This window comes from Ursus arctos, unplaced genomic scaffold, assembly GCF_023065955.2.
Source record: "Ursus arctos isolate Adak ecotype North America unplaced genomic scaffold, UrsArc2.0 scaffold_16, whole genome shotgun sequence".
NCBI lineage: Eukaryota > Metazoa > Chordata > Mammalia > Carnivora > Ursidae > Ursus > Ursus arctos.
In genome coordinates, this window is record NW_026622830.1 from 32,594,234 (window position 1) to 32,619,035 (window position 24,802).

A 24,802-nucleotide genomic window follows, 5' to 3' on the forward strand; every position below is an offset into this window, starting at 1 on the left:
ATTTTAATTCCTCTGTTATAAACACATTCAAACCCCTGGCCCTTTCTCCCTCCATTGTACATATTTGGCAAAAACCCCAACCCTGGGTAGCTGCATGTCTCCAGGGAAAACCACATGACCAGCTGATTGCTCTCCCTTCCCAGTCACAAACCTCAGAGCGCACTCAATACTGCATTGTTTGAGGCTCTACCCGAGATGATAGCTCATGTCTTTTCCCTCTCTTCAGACCTTCCACACCCTCCCCTCCCCACGCATGCTCAGCTAACAGATACTCCTTGTACGTCACTGCAAGACCAGAAGCCTTTATGTGATCTCTCTTATCTTCCCACCACTAAATCTGAGGCTGGTGTATACGTGGTCCACCTCCTCCTGTTACGACAGCAAAAGTAGATCTGGCCTAGCGCAGCCTAATTCCTCCCCTTGTGCCATGGATCCCAGCCCTTGGTCTTGTTAATGACTTGCTTCTCTCTGCCATCTCTCTTCCTGTATTAGCGATTTCTCCCTTTCTGTGGGATCATTTTTTTCTGCATGAAAACATGTTCTACCCTCTCTTATCTTTTAAAAAGTGCATTCTTGGATTTCATATGGCTCTCCAGCTTCACAAACTTCTCTAAAGAGGAGTCTATGCTTACAGTTTCGTCTTCTTCACCGTACCTTTAACCATTCAAATCTGGCTTCTGTCCTCACTACTGTACTATCACAATTTGTGATAAGGCCATGATGACCTCTCATTGCTTTCATCCAACATCTCTGTCTGACTCGATCTTATTTCACCCCCTGGTAACATGGGACACAAGTGACTACTCCCCTTTCTTGAGTACCCCTTGCTCAGCTTCTAGGAAGGCCCCCTGATGGTCCTCCTGCCTCATCGGTACCCATTTTCAGCTTCCTTTTGCTGACTCCTTCCCTACCCATCTCCTTATTTTGGGGTGTCTCTTGTCTCACTCCCTAGCACTTTCCTCTTTTTCCCTCTTTCTAGGTGATTCCCTCCCTTCTAAGGTTTAAATACCATCTACATGCTTTATATTTGTGTTCCTGAATTCTCCATGGAGACCCATCTCCATATACCCAACCTGACAGCTCTAGAAGGAAGTCTGCATCTCAAACTCACCATGTCCAATACTGAGCCCTTGCTTTTCTCTTGTTCAAAGCAGTAACTGATACCAAGACCCACCAAGTACTTAAAACAGAAACCCAGGAGATTTTTTGTGAATCTTTCCTCTCCTGCACCCTAGCCAAGTTGACATTCAAAGCATATTTCAAATTCTCTCAATCCCCACTGCTGCCACCCTACTAGGCACTACCGCCACCCTTAGGCTGGACACAGCAACAGCCTTCTCATTGTCTCACCTCTTCTATTTGTGCCCTCTCCAACCTCTCCTCCCAAGAGCCATCTTCTAATTGTGCACTGATACATCCAAGTTCCAAACCAAGGCTGCAGACCTCTGTGATCTGACTCCTGCCTGCCTCTTTTCTTAGCGTTTACCACTCCCTTTCCTTTTCTCTGTGTTCAACCTTGGCCATCTTTCTGCTCCTCTGCCCCATGAGCTCTTTCCAGATGGGGGACTATGGCCGTGCTATACCCATTCTTGGGAATATTCCTCCCCATGCTCTTTACCCAGCTCGGTCATTCCATCCTTCAGCCCTCCCTGCTGCTTCACCCTTCATCTGATGGAGGCCCATCCCCTCAGTTAGTCCCTGTCTTAGTAAAGATTTGTTTTTAATAGTAGTTATCCAGATTAAGATTCTTTATATCCCTAGTTGTTGTTTTTTTTTTTTTTTCTTAATCTGTCTTACTTTAAGTTACCTAAAGAGAGCAAAGGGACTAACTCTGTCTTGCTTACTGTTGAGTATCTAGCACCTAGAACAGCATCTGGCATAAAATCAGTGCTCAAATATTTGTAGAACGAAACGCCAGAGGTGAGCTGCTTTTTTTTTTTTTTTTATTCGAGAGACAGCACAAGTGGGGTGGGGGCAGAGGAAGAAGCAGACTTCCCGCCAAGCAGGGAGCCCTATGTGGGGCTCAATCCCAGGACTCTGGGATCATGACCTGAGCCAAAGGCAAACTCTTAACTGACTGAGCCACCCGGGCGCCTCAGTGAACTGCTTTTAGAGTAAGCTCTTTATTTCCTGGGTATTATAGAAATGCTACTGGATGATTTATTCCTGAAATATTGCATAATTTGATTCTACTTCAAGAGTGATATTCCCTATTCTTATATATACTAACATAAACTTAACTACAATTATGACAATTCATTCAAAATTAAAACCAACTGTGGAAAAAGTTAGTATGGTTTGGCCTTATCCACTTCACCAAGGATTATACAGCTTGCCATCATGAACAAAAGTTACTCCCATCTGTGTTCCACTAGGCACCTAAAGACACCATAGGTTTTATTTTCCACACAGATACAAGGAATTCCTTCATAAACTATAATTTAAGAGTTAACTCTTCTATCTTATCAATAATTTAAACAGAAGAAAGAACAGTAAACAATATTCAATATCATATTTTGTAAGAGAAAACAGTTGATATGGCTTAGTGCAAAAGTTAGAGAAAAGGCTTTTGCAACCCCTCTGAATCTGGATACCTAATGCCCAGTATGCTAACAACTGGTTGAAACATGCTGGTCATAACCAGAAACACAACATTGGCCAAGCATGGTCATGTGTAGTCTGGGTAATCACAACTGAATATGAAGAAAAATGTAGACTTTCAAGGCCTATGGGCTGTTTAACTTAATACCTCCTGTTTTATAAATAACACCTTGTCATAAGAAAAAAAACAAGTTACGTCAGAGAAGCTGGGGATTTCCAGCCAGTCAGGGGCTCCACTGACTGCCATTTTTTCTCTAAGATATAATTCTGCAGGTCTTCATAGACTCCTGGGCCACGATAACGGCGGAATATCCCATCCTTTGCACTATAAATTAGAAAAGCAAACAAATCCATTAAAATAATGAGTGTTACAGATAATAAAAATCAAAACAAATATTAGTTTTACATGTGAACTCTACTTTGAATTTTAATTTGGCTCAAATGGAGAAAAAAATTATCGTTAGGCAAAAATATTAATCTATTACAGATTAGATATTTCCCAAATAGCAAGCATTACGCATTTCACTGCACAATTTGGAACCATAATCAAAGTTTTTGGCAGTGTCTAATCTACCAAGTTACTTTTTATTATTTTTGCTACCAATTATTTCAATTTTTCTCTTACAATGGCAAAACAGTAATTGTTATCAAGCTTTAAAACTTGTATCCAGCTTTCCAAGCTTACGTCATTCAAGACCCCTCCCCCCACAAAAAAATCGACAAAACACCTTCTATTCTCACAGGCCCCTCAGTCTTTCTCTGACTTTCTCGCCACAGTCCAGCTTCCTGAGGGAAGAGTCTGCACCGGCCATCACTCATTCAGCTTTCATGTGATTGGTGGTTCTGTTTCCACAGCTTCATAGAAACTGCTCATATTGGGGGTCTCCAATGACTCTTCAATGCCATATCCATAGAGCACTTTTCTGTCATTTTTCCTTGTCTGTCATCGGCACTGTCCACTACTGAACATCCCCTCCTTCCTCCTTTCCATTGGTTTTTATGACATGAGCTCCCTTGGCTGCTTCTTATTACTCTGACCACCCCTGCTCAGTTCCTCACTCCCTGTTCTCCTTTGCAGATGTCCTAATGTTGGTCAACCCCAGGTTCTATCCTTGACCTATTTCTCGTCCCATTGTGTATGTTCTCCCTAGATACATTGCAACGTTTGTCTCCTCGATGCTGAGGAATCCCCAATACGTGTCTCCAGTCTAGATCTTTCTTCTGAGCTTTAGATCCTGAAATCAAACTATTACCTAAACTTCTCCATTTGGAATTAACAGGCACTTCACACTGACTTCTCCATTCTGGCCTCTAAAACCTCATCTTATTCTAATGGCTCCTCAATAGCTTTTATGAGTTCTACATGGCCCATTGGTAGTCATCACAGGCTCTTCCTTCTTTATGACTAACAAGCCACCATGTCCCCGTGATCCCACCTCCTAAGTATCTTCCCCTTTCTCTTCCCCTGTCACTACCTGAGCCTCTCTAGCCTTACCACCCAAGATGATCGAACTGCAACCTATGGGCCAGAACCATTTACAATCCTCAGAAGGTATCTCATTTTCTCCCAGGCTTTTCCATGACATCTCCTGTATCTGGAAAGGCCTTCTCTACCCTGTCTGCTTAACCTAATTCCTACCTTTTGTATCATCGGAGAAACCTTCTTTGACACCCCCACCCCCTCCTACTCACTGTCTGACATTAGGTGCCTTTCCCCTGCTGTACTCTAGGCACCCCTTTCTTCTACCAGCTATCACTCAATGCACACCAGTCTTGCTCTCTTCAAACGTTAAGCTGAATGAGCAATGGTTATGGAAAACAACTTAGAATTCCTGATACACATGTACTGCTTTCGAATCTCTTCTAATGTTTCTAAGTTTCTAATCAGAAAATTATTTAAACTTACTGAAAAAATGCCGGGAGAGTAGTGACAAAGAAGCGGCCACTCAAACCTACAAGAGGCATAAAAAAAAAGTTAGAGGTTAAACTCAGACTACGCCAAGCACCTGACTTACAATGTAAGAACAAGAAGTCTTGAGCTTCTTTTCATGGCCACATTATTAAAATCATTCCAATTATTTAATCACATTTACTTTATTTTTTACGTAAATCATATTTTTATCCACTTTTGTTTACCTACCACTTTCTGGTCACTGACATACATTTTGCTTATCTTTGATGTATTACGCTAAAGTTTTCTGGCTTGTTCATTGCTTGGAATAGTATGGTGGCTGAAAGGACAGGTGGTCGAGTCATGCAATCTGGGATAAATACTAAATTCTCCAGTTACCAGCTTTGTGACCTTAAACAAATTATTTAATCTTTCTATAAAATGGGTATATTAAAGCCTGACTGAATTGTTCTGAAGTGAGATTAGATCAGTGTGTTAAGTGCTTAGCACATATTAAAGGACTCAGTAAATTATAGATATTATATCAGTTATAGGTTTAAAAAGAATATGAAATAATAAGATCATGTACAATCTTTTCACACTTATAAAATTTGTAATTTCTGTCAAGGAAGTCTATGTACATTAAACAGATTTTTTTTCAATTTGTCTTAGCAAACCTTTACTGAACAATAACCACATATCAAGTGCTATACTAGGTACATGTGAAGATAAAGATAAATAAAACCCTTAGTCACTCATCCAATCTTTACTAACTAGCTTCTTTGTTCTAGGGACTGTGATAATAGCTCAAGACACATAGATAAGCAAAAACATGCAGTCTTTGATTTCACAGAAGTTACAGTCTAGTGGCAGAGGGAGAGAATTTAATCAAATAGTCATGACCAGAAACAGAGATGGATGATATCAAGGAAAGGGGCATGCAACAAAAACCTGCATGACGGTAGGAGTAAAGAACAGATCCCTGCTCTTTATTCTTAACTAAATAATATTTATGTGGGCACCAAGTTTGAGTAAGCCCAGTTCTGGCAAAGAGAAGGAAAGCTAAAGGATTCTCCTACCCCACATGATAAAATGGCAGAGAGACCATTTTTACATTTCTCATCATTTCTGCCTTTCCCACTGCAGAACAATCTAGACAAAATCAAATCCCTAGTTAAATACAGTGGCTCAAATTTTACATCCCTGTGATGACTTGCAGTTTGAAATACTGAAGGTGTATTTTTAATAACAAGGGATATTGGCTTCTACTCATTTTATAAACTAAATCTGTATTCAGCAAAATAATTGATTGATTGATTGAAGGTTCTCTATTTTTTCTCATATCCAACCAAGTACTCTGAAACACCACTATGGCACTTAAAAGCAAACACAGTATTCGGAAGGCAGTAAAGTTCAATGTTACAAAAAGAAACATAAACTTCATACATTTATGATTGTACATTTTTTTTTTGTACTGGCAGGAACAGAAACAAAAGTGACCTGAGAAGTCAGCTGAGGTTTGGAATAAGCATCTCTGTCTACAGGGCATTCTCACCTCTAACAGGCTTGGAACTCCACTCTACCCAGGGACAAAGGCATCTTTTAGTACAGTTCCAAATCTAAATTGCCAAGGGAAAAAGTACTGGTGATCCTAAAGGTTTGACAATTATTATATGTTTTGCTTATTACAAACAGTTTCATATCTCACTTCTTTCCTAGCTACAGATTTTTATGACCACCCCAAATCTTACATAAGGACAGTCACAGTGTTAGGGAATTAGGCTTTATTTACATAGTCTTTTAAAATGGAATGCACAGGGGCGCCTGGGTGATGCAGTCAGTTAAGCATCTTACTCCTGGTTTTGGCTCAGGTTGTGATCTCAGGATTATGAGATCGAGCCCCACATCAGGCTATGCGCTCAGTGTGGAGTCTGCTGGCTTTTCTCCCTCTCCTTGCACCCCTCCTCCTGCTCAAGTTCTCTAAATAAATAAATAAATAAATAAATAAATAAATAAATAAATAAAATATTTTAAAAAATTAAAAATCCTTCATATGTTCTTGGTCATCACTGGCCATGGCAATAGATTAAAAAGTAAATAAATACAAAAAATATTTCATAAAACATAGTAACTTACACAGTATATATAACAATATTTCCAGATTTACAGGCCAACTTGCCTGAAGTCAAACCCCATTTCTGTGTCTTATTAGTTTTTAAACTGGGGCAGTAAATTTAAACCATCAGTTTTCTCATAAATGGGCATCATAATTTCTTTCTCAGTATTTTTTAGTGTTAAATGATTTTGTATTTATAAAGCACATAGGATACAGTGTTTGACATAGAATAAGTACTCAATACATGCTAGCTAATATGTTCTATATTTAAATCTCTGATTCAAATCTAGAATAAAGTAGGATGCAATAGAATAATTTAGTGTTAAGTGCTTTGGAAATCATATAGTATTTTGGATAACATATCTTTACAAATAAATATGCCCATGAAAAAATGAATACAGAGGAAATAAGAAAGAAAACACAGTGATGGATAGTCTCTGAGAGTTTTCTTTACCTTTCTGGTTCAGACGAAAAGGATGCCCACCTCCAAACTGTTAGAATAAAGGGTATGAGAACTTTTTGGCTCTTGAGATGAACTGCTGTGCTTTTTTCCATGACTATCGTACCAATTTACAAGACCATCAATTAAGGTTCATTTAAAATAAAGATCATTAATAAACTGTAATACCTCAAAACTTATTTTATTTGTCAGTATTTCTTCAAATGACAACCCATGGAGGATACTAATAAGATCACAGCATCTAACACAGATATGAGTTCAGTTCGATGTCTGGAACAATACACTGTCACAGGACAATCGACAACAAAATCAAGAACAACCAAAGTAGCCCATAGACTATGACACACTACCAAGTCCTTTGAAGATCTGACACCATAGGAAATTCACCTCAAATAAATGTTATTTCTAAGATGCTAATAAATGTTAGAAAGGCTTTGGGTCTCATTGCTCCAGAAATGTCTTCTAACCTTTAATACTGATGTTATCAAGTTTCAAGGGAGCCTCTCTTTACCTGAAAAGTTAAAACATGACCAACTCGGAACAGAGAAGCACCATCTGAGACTGTGGGCTTCAAAGTCTAAAAACAAGGCATGTGTGGATCTTCACAAAGGATTACAACAGCAGGGCAGCAGCTCATTTCAAAGGCTGGCATAATGATTCACTGCAAGAAACCTCAGAAGATGTAGAAGAAACAAGTGCACTCTTAAACTTTAACTGAAAGAGACAGAGTTTGACCACAAGGTCTCCCAACATTCCTGCATGTCTTTTTTACTTTAAGGGGAACTTCTACTTTAAAATGAAGACTGCAACATAAAAAGGGCATTAATCCAAAATGCAGGACAAAATATAATTTCTTATTATCAAGCTCATCTTAAACATGTACAGCAAAAGAAAGAAAAGAATTAAGATTAGAGAAAGGGAAATTATACCAGGGAACTATATTTTGATATGCAAAAACACAGTAGAATGATTTAAGTTCAATACTTAAAAAATGTGGACAGCTGTTAGCTTTGGTTCTACCATTATTAGCTGTGTTACTTTGGGCACGTTACTTAACCTCTCTGAGCCTCAGTTTTCTGAGTAATATAGAGATATAGAGATAAACAGTTCTTCCTAGGGTTGTTATGAAGGTATGTAAGTGCCTAACACAGCTATAGGCTAAAGTAAATGCTTAACTAAATGCTAGTTATTATCACCAAAAGAGTAGCAGAAGGAAAGCAATGAAAAAAAGTAGAACTAACCTTATCTTTGAGACTGAAATAAAGTTGTCAGTATAATACAAAAGACTAATTTTTACAATTATAAAATTAAAATATGAACACTAACTGAAGCACAGTAAACTAAGTTGGCTTTTGCAACTGATCAGTGGTTTAAACACAATGCTTATTCTTGGCTGTGGTAGGAGTCTGGTTACCTCTAGTCTAGTGAACTAGCCATCACCCATGGGTGCTCTATGAGCACCTGCTGTTTTCCTGTCCTTGACTACTAAGCTCATCTGCATGGAACAGAAAGTTTAGGTACATGCTCATTACATTTAATTTCCCAAAGAGCATGCAACTGTTACATCACCCGGTCTATGCAGTATTAAGCAGGCAATACCATGTAATCTAATCTAAGGCCTTTCCTTTCCTTGACTTCTACATCTCAGCAGCAAAATGCAATGTATAATCCCTAATCTTTATAATTCTGCAAACTTATTTTCTGTTCAAAATACCTTAAAAAATCTCTTGTGAGATAAACCAATGGAAGAGTTATAGGCAAAACTGAAGACTATGCAGAAACACTTCAAAAACTCCTGCTTTCACTTCTTTGTAAATTTTACTTACAGGGAAAAGAAATGAAATCATTTCTTTACTAGCACTCCTGGCAAGGCAGCCTTAATGAAAGAATATACTAATGGAGATCTGTAACCAAATATAAATCTGTACACAGAAATATTCAGTAAAGTGCTCAATTTGAGGAAAAGTAGTATCATTTCAATTATATCCCACTGCTCATTCAGGATGTTAGACTTTGTAAAAGTGCAGTAAATACCCAAAGGGCTTCCAAGAATAGGGACAAGCCACACTGGAGGCTTGCCGGTGAGTTAGTACCGTATAAGACACCCTCTCTTCACTTAGCTTCCAGGATCCCCTACCCCTCCACCTCCTTCCTACCTCACCTGCTTCCCTCTTTCCTCTGCTGGAACTGCATCTTTCCTTCTAAATGTTAGAGTGCCCTGGTTTTCAATCCTCAAAACACTTCCCTGGCACACCGTCCCTAGGTAATCTCAATTCCTCCCCTCCTTTCAAATACCGTCTATAGGGATGATCCTCTAATGTACATCTCTAGCTCAGCTCTGTTTGGTTTTCTATTGAACATCTTGAACTTCAGCTTTGTTCCCAAACTGCTCTTCCTTCGGTCTTCTCCATCTTCTTTCTTTCCATCAAATGCTGCAGCCAATCCATCACGGACTCCATGTGGATATTCCAGCCAAATGTAGTGTCTCAAATCCAGTCCCTCAGCACTGCCGCTACTAATCCAAGCCACCACCGTCTCCACACGGGGCTGCATTAACCTCTTCTCTTCTTGCTTCCACGTCCAACCTTTACAGACACGTTTTCATGTAGCAGTCAAGGCAATTCTTTCAAAACATAAGCCATCTCATGTCACTCCCTCGCTCAAAACCTTCCAGTAGCTTCCTTCCTATCTTACTAAAATCCGAATTCCTTGTCATGGCCGACCAGACCCCCGTGGTCTGGTTCCTACCTACCATCTCTCTAGCTCTGTTTCTCTTGAATACCCCACTGGCTGTCACATGGTTCCTCAAATCAGCCAAGCACACTCCTGTGCCTGCACATGTGGTTGGCTCTGCCTGGAATGCTCCTCCCCTACAGCTTCTTGAAGTTCACCCCTCAATTTGTGAAGACATCTAGTCAAACAGTCCTTCCCTGGACAGCCTATTGAAAATAGTGGCTCCCACCATTTTCTACATTTCTATCCTGATTTCTTCTTTTTCATAGTCCTTACGACCACCGGACAGTATTTTCCATTTTACTCTTGTTACTATTTCTTTCCTTCACTAAAATGTAAGCTCAATGGGGAGCCAGGTCTTTATCTTCCTTATTCGCTTGTATCATTAATCTCTATCACTGCTATCTAGAACAAAAGCTGGTGCATGGTAGAAACGCAAACATTTGTTGAATAAGTACATTATTCTTAAACCCTTTTAAAAGATAATTGACAGCATTAGATTTGTAATTTGAAATAAAGTATAAAATAAAATCACATAATCTGAAGTGAAATATTCTTTAGGCCGCTCAATTGTGTGTGTGGAATTTTGTCTCATAATTTGTATTTATGAATTATAGTTTTTAAAATTTTATTATTTAAAAGACTTCTAGAACTTATACTTTAAAAATATTATTCTAATACATAAAACAATCATTTTTCCTTTTTTGGACTTTGTTTCTTCACTATTTCTAAAAAATACTGGACCAAAGACTTTTTTCTTTCTTCTTTGATAAAAGTTTCAAATATATATAGTTTACATTTGTATAAATAGTATGAGCCAATGATAAATCTGTTTTTAAAATAGTTCATTATAATAAATTTCTTTCTACATTATCAAAAAAAGCACTTAGTATATTAATAATGGAAAAAATAGCTGTAAATCTACATTTTAGATGGAAAGACTGTATTTAGTTAGCCTTTAGATCTGTGAATCCATCACAAAGCTAATTGTTTAATTCTTTCCATTCAAATCATGCTGTGAATTCACGGCAGGTATACTAAATGACTGAAATGTGAATAGGCCAGCTGCATTTCCAAGAAACTCATCATAAAACATGCTTGGTGCTCACTAATTAGCAAGGCTTACACCTGATTTTGTTGGACTCGAACTACTAAAAGACAAAAACAAGTTTACAGCAAAAATATAATTGCAGTAACTTGATGTCCAAACAGAATAACTCATTATAACAGCCCAAACCACGAACTAATAAGTATAATTGTCCATCTCTAAATAGCAGATGGGCAGAAGTGGCTTTGATTCAAATGATTAGAAAGGCAGAGGCTTGAGGACTAATGGCTTTAACAGAAATCTCTCCCCAAGGGTTTGTCAACACATCCATCTTAACAGCATCCATTCTGTTGTCCAAGTAATTGGTAAGGCAGTACTTTGTGCTTTTGCACTCACTGTTATTACAGAAAAGTAAGAGAGCTACACCTCTCTTTTCCCTTGTAAAGGGATGGAGTAGATAGAAATTGAATGTAGACAGGAAAAAAATAACTAATAAAGTTTCCAAACATTCAAGTTTGAAATGTGAATCACAAAAACCTAGCTTTTCTTCTCATCTTATATATAATACACAGCTATTTTTTTAAGATTTTATTTATTTATTTGTCAGACAGAGAGAGAAAGAGAGAGAGAAAGAGAGAGTACAAGCAGGGAGAGCAGCAGGCTCCCCACTGAGCAAGGAGCCTGATACAGGACTCGATCCCAGATCATGACCTAAGATGAAGGCAGACTCTTTTTTTTTTTTAAATGTTTTTTTATTATATTATGTTAGTCACCATACAGTGCATCCCTGGTTTCCGATGTAAAGTTCGATGATTCATTAGTTGCATATAACACCCAGTGCACCATGCAATACATGCCTTCCTTACTACCCATCACCGGTCTATCCCATTCCCTCTCCCCCCTCCCCTCTGAGGCCCTCAGTTTGTTTCTCATAGTCCATAGTCTCTCATTCCCCCTTCTGATTACCCCCCTTTCTTTATCCCTTTCTTCCCCTACTGATCTTCCTAGTTCTTATGTTCCATAGATGAGAGAAATCATATGATAATTGTCTTTCTCTGCTTGACTTACTTCACTTAGCATTATCTTCTCCAGTGCCGTCCATGTTGCAGCAAGAAGGAAGACTCTTAACCAACTGAGCCACCCAGGCATCCCTACACAGTTATTTTTAAACTACAAATACAAATTGTATCTTCTCTGAATTTAAAAGTTTCCTTTATTTCCCTCTTTCTTTTGAAAAATTACATCACTAACAGCTAATAAATGTAGATGGAACAACAGAATTAGAAATTCACTATTCTGAAACCCACTATGAAATATTTGATTCAGGTAAGATCATCATGGATCTTAAATCCCCAAAGTATCACCCCACAGATTATTTCCTAATCAGAAGTGGGGTCTTTTCTTTATAATATAGATGTTTATCATCCTCCCCTTAACCAAGTGCTCAAACCCAGCAGCATTAATGGTGATAACATGTATCTTCTGATGGAATACAATTTAAGTGGGATCACTTATGAAGTACTGTCGCCATAAACATCTAACCTGAACATGCTTCTAGACCAAAATTCAAATTACAAGAATAAATTAAATGTTACCATAAAGAAACACCTAGGCAAATCCTTGGCCTGTTCTCTTCAGAGTGTCAATGTAATGAAAAAAAGTGGGGGGACTATCTTCTAGATCGAGGGAAACTAAAAAGATGTAATTACGAAATTCAGTTACTGAACCTTGATTAGATCCTGTTTCAAAAAGCGATAAAAAACATGGGAAATTATTATAAAGATCTTAATATGTTGAAGTATTGATGGGCAAGTATCATGGGGTCTACAACTGATTTTCAAATGATTCAGCAAATTAATAATAATAGTATAAATATATATACACACATATATGTAAACACAAACATACATAGACCCGGATATGCTAAAATGTTATCTGTTGATTCTAGGCGGTCAGTTCATGGATACTCAATATCCTAGTCTTTCAACTTTTCCATATGCTTGAAAAAACTCAAAATAAAAAGTAACAAACTTTTGCAATGTTCAACATGTACAGTACCTGGTTCTTGAATGACATCTACTTTTCCCACACTGATCTGAAGTATTTCACCATTCTTTGCAAATGTCTCCCATTCTGAATCAGTCTGCTGACAGGATGGACACCACGGAGCATAACTGTAAAAGGAAAATAGCTAGTCAATATAAACATATGAAAAAAATCTATAAAACAAAGTAGAGAAATAGAGCACTTAAATTTAAAAAATAAATTATTAACTAAAGGGAAGAACAAAAAGCAAGCTTTTCCAAAGATGCTTGATATAGAAAAACAGAAGCATATTCCCCCCCCCCCAGAATTTAATGTATGAATATCAATTCCCTGGGGAAAAAATAGCCAAAGTTTAAGAAGATTTTCATAAATTATTTTAATATATAAAATATTTTATTTCAATGTTATTCTTACAATGGACCCAAATTTTACTACCTTCCAGATAGCTTTTGATTTTCGAGGGTGAAAAGCTTTGAGTGTCCCACTAAAGGCAGACAATTTTCACAAGGGTGTCTTTAAACTAGCCAAACCAGTTTCAGATTCATCAAAGTGAGATCTGATGGGTAGAGGCCAGAAGATGTATTGCTAGTGGGTCCCCCAAAATGTAAGTCATTTCCAAAGATACGTGGCAGTTCCGAACCATTAGGAGAAAGTAGAAGCTATAGGCTAAGCCTGCTCCACAGACGCTTTCTTAAATACAATAGGGGTTAGAAATAAATACTTGGGCCTTCAGCCAGAACTCTACCGTTTTAGATAATTTTTTCATTCAATAAAGATGATCTAAGCACCATGTTAAAAACTGAGGCTACCCCTGTGAACAAGACAGACATGGTGCCTCTTTCCTCCTTGTGGAGTCTATCATCCACAGATGAAATGAGGTATGCACGGGGGTACAGACAACCCAGTGGCAAATGCCATGACTGAGAATGTGGGACAGATGCTCTGGGACACTCAGAAGGTGGATGATCTCAGAAGGGCCTACAGAGAAAGGAGCATCTGTGCTAAGATCTAAAGTAAGAGTAATAGCCAGAGAGGGGTCAAGGAATGTTCTAACCCAAGCAGAGAGAACAGGAAGTTTGAAGACAGAGTATTGACAGGACAGGATGAAAACATCATTCACAGCCTTTAAAAATGTTGAATAAGGAGTTAGGACTTTATTCCAAGCTCCATGACTGATGCCCTAAAAAAAGTAAGAATCACGATCAGATTTACATTTTTGGAAAAGTCATCTGGCAGCTCTGTGGATAATGGATCAGGGAAGGATAAGACGGAAGCAAACTGGAAGGCTGAGCTGTCCTCCTGGCAGTATGCTAATGGCCTCACTTTGCCTCCCATGATGCAGAAAACATCATAAATGGGCCATAAAGCTCTAATGTGTTCCAGGATTTCATATGCAGATGTTAAAATAGTAATCCAGAGAAAACTGCTGTTTAGAAAGTATAGTGGATTGAACAGTGTCTCTTAAAAAGAGTCCTAAGCCCCCATACCTGTGCATACAATCTTATTTGGAATAAGGGTCTTTACACATATAATTAAAGTAAGGATCTTGGGGTGAGATTGTCCTAGATTTAAGGTAGGTTCTCATAAGAGAAAGAAGAGGGGAGAGTGACACAGAGACACAGGAAGAAGGCCATGTGAAGATGCAGTCAGAGATGGGAGGTCTGTAGGTACAGGCCAAGGAATGCCAAGGACTGCCGGCAGCCACAAGAAGATAACAGAGGCATGGAACAGACACTCTCCCAGAGCCTCCAGAGGGAGCCAACCTTGCCAACATGGTGATTTTGGAATTTTGGTCTCCAGAATTGTGAGAGAATAAATTTCCACTGTTTTAAGCTACCAAGTTAGTGGTAATTTGCAGTAGTCCAAGGAAACTAATACAGAAAGGAAGATACCATTTGAAATTAGAAGGAATTGAGATCAAATATGCTTTATGAAGACTTAAAGAGTTGGTAGAGCTATGCTTAATATATAATATTATGAACAAACAATAGCGTACACAGGAAATCCATTTTAAAATACTAACAAAGGACACAATTAAAAGGAAAATTAACATTTACAGAACAATGTCACAAAAATACATTAGTACAAATGGAGAGACATTCTGTTTTGCTTAATAATACCCCGAAGAAAAAAAGCAGTAAATAAAATTAATTAATCATTGCTCACAACATAGGACAGGATACTCCAGGAAAAAACATCACCAGACACTTTGAATAATATTTTGGGATGCCATCAACTAGACATGATATTTTTAATATCTGCTTAAATCTGTTTAAATTATATTTTTAAAAAATCCTCAACTCAAGTCAAAACGCTGAGGGAATAAATGCAATAGATACTTTTAAAAGACTTGATATCACTGAATCGTTTATGTACAATGGATGAATTTTATGATATGTAAATTATGCCACCCAGGGATAGAGGGCAGGAGACATGGATGAACCAAGATTGGCAATATTTTGATACAACTACTGAATCTGGATGATGGATGATGGGGGTTCATTATACTACTCCTATTTTTGTTTATGTTTGAAATTTTCCTAATTTCAGAGGTATAACTGACATATAACATTATATAAGTTTTAGGTATAATATAATGATCAAATATAGCTTTCTTAAATATTTGATTAAATGGAAAGATATAACAAGTTCTGGATGGGTAGGCTCAGCATTGAGAAAATGTTGATTCCCCCCAATTTATTTTCAATTTTTGTCCATTCCTGAATTAATTTTACAAAGCAGGGCCTCTATTATTTCTACATTAAGAGACAAAAGGGGTGGGGTGGAAAGAGGTAGGAAAGAATGTCTGCCAAAAGAATAAAACACACACAGGAAATAATGCCTTAGGAAAGGAAATAAAGGGGAGTAAACGTTAAATGATCAAATTCTATAACAAGATTTAGGCTCAAAGATGCTGTCAGGTCATCATTTACAAACCCTTTTATCTTGACCTGAATAGAAGCATGTGTGTAAGTGCCATGCAACACTCAAAGCAACGAGTACAAACCCACTTTCCAGAAAAACAACATTAACAAACATTTCTGAAATGGGGCAATATTTTGATCGTTCACATTATGAAAGGGCATAGGGGGTTAAAAAGTCAACATGATGGGGAGATTGCATTTACTTCAAGACAAGTATTGAGACTGGGCACAGCCCAGGAGAGAAAGGGCTGACCAGAGTAAGGCATGCATTTCTCTCTCCAGCCAGACACCAGAAGCAGCCAGATTTCAGCACAATTGTCCATCCTAAGGATTGTTCATCCATCTCTGGAAGGATCTAGTATAGCCAGTTCCAAGATAATTCTAAAAAGTCATTAATCTTCTCAGTACAGCTCACTCTCTAATCCCTGAGACCCCAGAGATATGGACCAGAGAACATGGAACAATTTGCTGGTATCTTTGAACATGGCTGATTTTAAACACATGTTATCTCTACATTTCCAGGGCAAAGTATATACCTGGTACAATAAGTGTTCAATAAATATTTGCTGAAGAAACAAATGAACAAACTTTAAAGAAAATTGTAGTCTTTGAGAAAAGTCATTTTTTACATATTTTTAAAATATCCATATGATAGATGATACTGGGACAAGCAGTTGGTAAACTTTAGGGAAAAAGAGAACATTTTATTATTTTAGTACTTCAACGGGCATTTCAGTTTATTAGATAAGAGTCCTGCCAAAGGATTCAACAAGACCAATCACAAATTAATCATGTGACTTTGGGCAGGTTAGTAATCACTCTATGCCTCAACTTCCTCAACTGCAAAATCGGACAGTAACAGCAGCTACCTTAGAAGGTTATTGGGAGATTAGATGACTTATATAAAGCAGACACATATTAAGAACAATCACTAATACCAATTACATTTGTAATATATTGCTTGGTTTCCAAGACCCTTTTTTGATGCATTAGAACTCACCTGCACCTTACGACTTTACTGTCAAACAGACAAGATAGGTTGAAAGGACCTTGCTTAAGGTCACCTAAGACCACACAGAGCAAGAACCCAGATGGAGGTATTTATGTGATAAAACCTCCAAGCAAAATAAGACCCAAAATTGAGAGGGGTAGGGGGAGCGAGACAGAGAGGGAGAGAGAACCAGACAGAAGGAAGAAATTACCAAAAATAAGGAAGAAATCTTGCAGTATAATTAAATGAATTCTAGATCCTTTTTGCTTTGTTTCCCCAAGCCTGTGCCTTTGCATTTAACTCATAGACACACTGACTACCTCAGTAATTATTAAATCATGCAGATTTCATCTTTTATTTTTTTTAAAATCCCAGTCCCTAATCTCTGGACAGGCTATTATATAAATTGGGATTTTGGTGACATTGATCCCAAGATATAAAAATGCCACTGAGGTCACTTCAGATATTCCATTTTTTATGTAGCTGCTACTCACTGGAGACTATGAATGCCCTTATTTCTGAGATTTAATCAGAGCTATTTGTGTTGTGCACCAATATCATTCACTAACTTGGTGCGTTCTTTCGGTGGTAGAAATAAGTCAGCTCTGAGTCACTGGTGTGGGAATTGGTTCATTGTTGTTTCAACTTTTTAAATTATTACTGTTCTTTTGGATCTAAAGCACTGTGATTTAGACAGTAATTTAGAACCTAAAAAGGAAAATACCTTCAGGGGCCAAAGGAATACAAATAAGGAAACTCATGATTTTCATGTACTCATGCACACTCTGTCTCTCTCTGTGTGTATGTTTGTATATATAAATGTAATTTTTATGCACATATGCATGACAAAAATCAGCAGAAAGGACGGAATATGATCTTCATTTATATCATTTAAGACTAGTTCAAAATGTCGCTCTTCTAAGAACTATAAAAGAGTTGACCTGCCACATAACTTTGTCTTTTACATTCAAATTAATCCTTCTTTCATTTAAGAGCCTCCAAGAGAAACTAGAACCTTTATAGTCATGGAAACTATACAATAGTATCTCTTCTATTTAAACTTTTCCCAGGTGGCAGTGGTGGATAAAATTAGTAAGCTTCATAAAGACGTTCAAAATGCATTTCAGGGGCGCCTGGGTGGCACGGTGGTTAAGCGTCTGCCTTCGGCTCAGGGCGTGATCCCGGCATTCTGGGATCGAGCCCCACATCAGGCTCCTCCGCTATGAGCCTGCTTCTTCCTCTCCCACTCCCCCTGCTTGTGTTCCCTCTCTCGCTGGCTGTCTCTATCTCTGTCAAATAAATAAATAAAATCTTAAAAAAAAAAAAATAAAATAAAAATGCATTCCAGATAACTAAAACACTGTTAAATTACATCAACTTGGATATCAGTCCAATGTTTTTAGCCACTTCTGGGAAAGAAAATTCAAAAGCATGTTTTTGTCATCCATGTCCATATTTATGCATGTATTACACTTAGTTTCTGCTATATGCAAGGTGGTTGAAAGCCCTTGATTATTTTGATTGCATAAGCCAACTGAATTTGTGAGATTTCATTAAGTGTACAAGAAAGGAGTTACTTAAAAACATTTCCTAGAAATAAAATTTTACTAAAAATACATTTTTATTCCCCAATAATGGGCAATTTTTCTTCTTCTGTCCTGGCTCAAATTTCACACTCTCTCTTCAGGAGAGACTGCACACTCCTGTACATTCTCTTTTCTTATCCTTGCAGAACAGAGATGAACAATGACTGATGTGGTCGATTTTCACTTAGAACTTACTTTGACCAAAATGTTCAGAAGAATATGTGACAATGAAGATGAAAAAGGTACACTAGGCTCATCTTTCTATGACTTAATACATGAAACTAAATCAAAATGTCAACAGAAGATCTACATTGAGTATTATTCTTCTCTCTGGAAAATATGGAAAAACTCTTAATGATCCAAGAGATGGAAGGCTTATGTATGATTCTATTTCTTTAGATCATTTCTAGGATATTTTATCATAAAATGTAGAGGGAAAATAAAACTTGATAACTCCACGAAAACCACGATACCTGCTAGAGAAAATGGAATTTACTACTTTCTTTAGAATGCACACTCCATTGAGCAAGTGACCGGTGCATCACTTGTACCTAGCTCAAACAGAGCCTCGCAGGTCCTAGGCCACAGTAAGTATTTATTACATTAATGAACAAATGGGAGATGATAGTGACTATCCTTACTACCTACGAAAATATATACAGATAGATGTTTCCTTCAGTGATGTGCTAGAGGAAGCTCCTCATTAAAGGAACAACTAGTATACTATTCACTCATTCACTTAGTCAAAGTATTTATTGAACACCTCGTACTTGTAATCAAGGCTCTGGAGATAAATAGGAAGAAGAAAGATTTTCATCCTCTACTGAAAAGCTGATCTTCTAGAAGAGGAATTAGACAAAAACCAAGTGTAGGAGCATATAAATTAATTTATAATTATAAGTTGTGATAAGGGCCATCCTAGATAGAAACAAGACAAAGGGAGAATTTTCCTGGGTGGTTGGTGTGCACAGAAGGCAGATCACCTGTTTGAGTGGTGAAGTGTCAGGAATGAGCATATAGCAATAATGCTCTTCATTTGGAGACTACGGCTGGGCCTCCAAATCCCACAGGGAAAAGGCTTTCTTTCAGGTGGCTTATGGAGATGGCTAGCTGACAGCCTAAGCATGAATCAGCCAGGCTAGCTGACAGCCTAAGCATGAATCAGCCAGGCTCCCCCACTACCCAACTATTCTAGGCTTGCATCAGGAACTGCAAAGCTCAGGCCTGCATTCTAGTTCTGGCCTTGCCAACCATTTACTACTGGCCTTAATCAAAGCTTTAACCTTTTCGAGTTTTAATCTCCTCTAGTAAATAAGAATGAGAATGAGAATTCTGCACCTGATTGCTGGGATGATCAAATAAGAGAGCACCGATGAATAAGAGGACAGGTGATGTAAGCAATTTAACTGTTTACTGTGACTGAGATGATGAGGATCATGGAGGTGATGTGGATAACCCTTTGTGGAAACAATCTGAAATCAAATACTTACATGTTCACTTATACGCTATTCTTTTGCATGTTTTTAAATACCTGTAGCAATACCTAGGGCAGTGGTTTTCAATCAGAGACATCTGGAAATATGCATAGGGGATGGAGATTGCTAAATTTTTTTGGTGTCACATGAATACTAGAATGTAATGGGCTGGGGCAGCAATGCTCAAGGTTCCGCAATGGGCAGGCCATCCCCACATTAAAGAACTGTCCAAGCCAAGATGCCAATAGTGCCCTGATGAGAACCACTGCTGAATCCTTGACAGAGAAGAAGTACTCAGCAAACATTTGCTAAATAAATGAATGCTATATCTGCTACGTACTTCCTTCAGAGCACAGGAAACTGACAGTCCCTTGAAAGCAAAGAATGTAGCTCATTCATTTTCATCTTTCCAGATCCCTAACTCTAAACCTGAAACATAACAAGCATTCAATGACTATATCTTAAACATTCAATCAGCACCTCAAGATAATCTATTAAACTGCAAAAAAATGATAATTATTTGACCGGGACAAGCTAAGGCGATGATGTTGAAGATGTTCTCTTCAGGAATAAGAAGGATTTGGGGGGAGAAATTACTAAAACCTAGAGGTCCTAGGGAAATCAATGAGACTTCCCTCCATCACTGTGACTATTTTCAATTTTGAAACATGATCGTCCCAAGAACAAAGTCAAAAAAGGTAGTGTTTTATAAAGATCTATATGCTTTACAGAGGTAAATTAACTCAAAGACATACTTTGCCTCTGGATATCAATTTAAAAGTAGGCAGGTCAAAATTAAACTGCTTGGATAACTACCTTTTTTTCTGGGGGAAAAAAAACAACAGAAAAGTATATAGAATGTATACTGTTGTTTGTCAAAAGAACAAAAGTAGTATTCTCAAGGACTGATACAATGGGAACCAAAAAAGTTTAAAATAGTAAAAGGTTACAAAGTAACTGAATGAAGGACAGTATGAAACAACGGAAATAGAGAAAAGAAAACATCAGAAGATATTTTAAAGATTATATAATCTTTCCTAACCCTGAGAAAGGGCAAACTTTTCGTCAGAGGTTAAGATGAGAAAAGCACAGAAAGCCAATTATAGAGACATGGAAGAAATAGGGGTAAAATTACCAAACAATGCATAAAAGCAAACAAGAAGAGAAAAACTGAATATACAATAAACATTACAGAAAATATAAATAGTAATGGGATAATTTTCCAGATTTTAAAAAAGGTTTCAGAATTGAAATGGTGAATTACTACAAATATATATTAACTGATATTTCTCCTTAACAGAGAAGTTCTTTTTTAAAACTGAAAATTCAGGGGCCGTCTGGGTGGCTCAGTTGGTTGAATGACTGATTCTTGGTTTTGGCTCAGGTCCTGATTTCAGGGTCTTAAGATCGAGCCAGGAATTGGGCTCCACACTCCCTGGGGAGTCTGCTCGAATATTCTCTCCCTCCATCCCTCCTCCACATGCACACACTCTCTCCCTTAAGCTATCTCTAAAATGAATAAATAAATCTTTTTTAAAAAACCTGAAAATTCAGGGGCGCCTGGGTGGCACAGCGGTTAAGCGTCTGCCTTCGGCTCAGGGCGTGATCCGGGCGTTATGGGATCGAGCCCCACATCAGGCTCCTCCGCTGTGAGCCTGCTTCTTCCTCTCCCACTCCCCCTGCTTGTGTTCCCTCTCTCGCTGGCTGTCTCTATCTCTGTCAAATAAATAAATAAAATCTTAAAAAAAAAAAAAAACCTGAAAATTCAATTGCAAGTTGCCAAAAAAACTGCTGTTTTAAAGACAAAGAAAATATAACAAATTAGGTTTTACAATAGGAGCAGAAAACACTGCTAGGTCCTTAAAAATGAGTTAAATTATCAATCCCAATATAACCAGGAATTGTATTATAGGAACTCTGTATGAAGTGGAATATAAAAGAAAAAATTCCTAGAAGAGAAGTTGCATATAAGCAAATGAACAAATAAAGAACTGTCATTCAAAGTCAAAATTTTAATACCATCAGAAAGCCTACTAACTTGCTTCTGTAGGAAAGTTAAATGCATCATCTGTAGACCCCTAACAATCTCTGTTTATTATGATCAGTTCACTTGAAAAAGGGGTTGACATGGTAGCTAGTATTAACACATTTGGCTTTTCTCTGTTATATACATCAGGAAAATAATCTGGCAAATTATTGGCTATTTGAGTGAATTCTTAGAAATTTATAGGCCTATCGTGGTAGAGAATATAATGACGTTTATATTTTTTAAGTGTCGGATTTTTGTCAAAGGGAGGAGATGGAGTATTACAAACAGTTAAGAGCCACAGTATTTCTTCAGGACTTAGGTTCTGGTATATAGAAAAAATTTGGATATATTGGTTTAAGTCCTTTTTCCTTTACAGCTTCCCTTCATATTAAACTATTCTGAAGCATACTCGATGAAAAGGGAACTTCTACTTAAATGATCTCAAGGGCAGCTTACTTCCGGGTTACAAGTCTCATCTTGTATCACAGACCAAACATATTCCATGCAATGGACACATGGCAAGTTTAGAGCAATTGGTTCCCATGTCTGGGCTTGTAACTTTATGAAGAGTATAATTTGAACAGTCGACATGGCCAAACACAGGAGTTGTTGGCTCTTGCTGTTTATGAGCTTAATGTGGCCTACACTCTCCTTTAGTTTGCTTAGTTCTTTTACCTAAAGAAAAAAAAAAATCATAGCTATTCCACAAAGGAGCTATAAAGGAGTTGAGGCCTTTCGGTTTTGACCTTCATCATGTACATATACAAAGTCAGATTTATTCAGAAAATTGACATCTAGAAAGCTCCACTGTGTAAGCACCTACTTTAAAAAAGAACTTTCTGTAGTACTAGTTGACAAAATGCAGTCTAAAATTCTTACAATTATTACAAACATGGCAGTGTTGAATAAAGCTCCACTTACTTAAGTTTCTCTCTCAAATGGAAAATGACCTCATCATCTTCATCCAAAGTGGTTAGGTAGTTTAGTAAGTCTTTCATGACAACAGATTTCTTTAATCATGTCATTGGTTCATTATGATACCAAAGGCATTTTACTTAGAGGTCTAAAATATCCCCTTTGTGACCAAAAGGTATATGCATGTTTGAAGGGGTAATGGGTATTATGTTTTCTGAACAATGTAATCTGCTAAGGAAGTTGTAACTTTTGGCCCTGATCTCACAGCGAGGTTTTAACTTCATAGGCATCTGTTTGCAATCTAAATTGAAAGAATCAAAATTTGGTCTTGGAAAAATAAAGGAAAGATCCAATTCTGTGTGTCTGTGTCCTCCAGGTAAGACTAATCGGCAAATAGTAGTGATCAAGTATGTATATTACCTGAAACTACAGTCTAAAGAGATAAGGTCTCGATCATTTCTCCAGAGGTTCTTCATTTTCCCCCTGCAAGCCCACCATGATGGCCTCTGAAGCCTGTTCAGACATCTGCCCATTGTCTACCTCAACATTTTTTTCCAAACGATCACTTTCTTCCTAGAAGTTAATTTTAAGCTACTTGCCTGTTCCTAACTCAAAACTCTATTTTTCCCATCTCCTTCAAGCAAAGGCACTACGCACAATTTACCTTCTATTGTTCAAAAGGGGCAATTTACGAATGTCCTTTTATTACACTAGCACAATTAAGATATCTACCCAGAAATCTCTACCTGTAAAAATGATAACAAATATCAACATTTATTTGAAATCTTGTTCTAAAACTTCAAAAACATTCCCATCTTCCTGTTTTATTTTTCACAGTGACATTCCGGGGTCTTCAAAATGAAAACCAAAATACTTTGCACAAACGGGTCTGTCCTTCACCGTGCTGGAATTATTCATTCAACAAATACCTTGCCTAGCCCGTGCTACATATTTGTACTACACGGAAATGTCATTGAATGGCAGCCCTTTCTCTACGTATACGCCTCTATCAAAAGCACGCAATTTTTTCACAGGTTTTCTCCATTTACCCTTCCTCCCCTTGGTGAGCTGCCCACCCCATTCCTAAAACTCTTTCCCCGAAAAGCAGGGGGCTAACAAGGCGGGGGGTGGGGGGGGAGTTGGGGGGAGCGATGCTCGGCACCCACAGCTGTCACCGCGGAGGGCCTGGCGCGCATGCGCACCGCAGCAGCCCGGCCCCGGAGCCGCAGGTCGCCCGGCGAGCAGTGGTCGAGCCCACCGGGCAGTGCAGGATCCACAGACGCCCGTGCGGCTCTGGGAGGGCGGCGCCCACGAGGGCAGTGTGGCGTGCGGGGCGGGCGGGCACACTCACAATTTCAGCATCCACTCGCCCTCCATCACCAGCGTCCAGTTGGAGGCGGTCATGGGCCGCACCCAGCTCCGCTCCTCCGGTAGCGCGGCCTGCTCGGGGCCGCCCTCCGCCGCCGCCGCCACTCGGGCGGCCAGGAGCGCCGTCAGCAGCGGACCCCAGTGCCCGCCCGCCATGTTGGGGCGCGGAGGGAGGCTCCTCGGCAGGGGGCGTGGGGAAAGGAAGCGGCGGGCCCGGGGCCTCGCTAGCCCGCCAGCCCGGGCCTTTCCAGGTAGTCGGAGGTGGTGCCGGGCCGCCCCGCCTCCGCCCAGCCGCACGGACAGTCCCAGCTTCGGAGGCAGGCAGCCAGCGCCGCCTCTTATCCGCCCGGGCCCGTCGAGGCCACGCCCCCTCCCGCCTCGCCTTGCCGTTGCCCGGGGTGTCGGTTGCCTGGGCAACGGCCGCCCTTTCTTTCTGACGCCCTTCCCCCCTCCCGCCCCCCTCCCCCCGAAAATAAACAGATGACCCAATGTTGCCTAAGTTAGAACAGGCACCGCGTGTGCCCAGGCTCCAGTACGGGGGTTGGCGCGCGTGGAGATTGCTAAAGAGAAACACGGCCACTAATTTAAAAATTCATCCACTATTCAATGGAAGTGAAAG

General features: G+C 38.8%; 1 protein-coding gene across 1 annotated transcript in view; it reads right to left on the bottom strand.

Annotated features, from left to right (window-relative positions):
* The window catches only part of TMX4 (thioredoxin related transmembrane protein 4), a 43,774-nt gene extending 19,243 nt beyond the window's left edge, over positions 1-24,531 (bottom strand). The window contains exons 1-4 of the mRNA XM_026503035.4: positions 24,167-24,531; positions 12,908-13,023; positions 4,508-4,553; positions 2,798-2,926 (exon numbers count right to left, since the gene is read on the bottom strand). Of these exons, the coding sequence (XP_026358820.2) occupies positions 2,798-2,926; positions 4,508-4,553; positions 12,908-13,023; positions 24,167-24,339 (464 nt within the window). The 5' untranslated portion in view covers positions 24,340-24,531. The remainder of the gene's footprint in view (positions 1-2,797; positions 2,927-4,507; positions 4,554-12,907; positions 13,024-24,166) is intronic.
* Between the last annotated feature and the right edge of the window lie 271 nt (positions 24,532-24,802).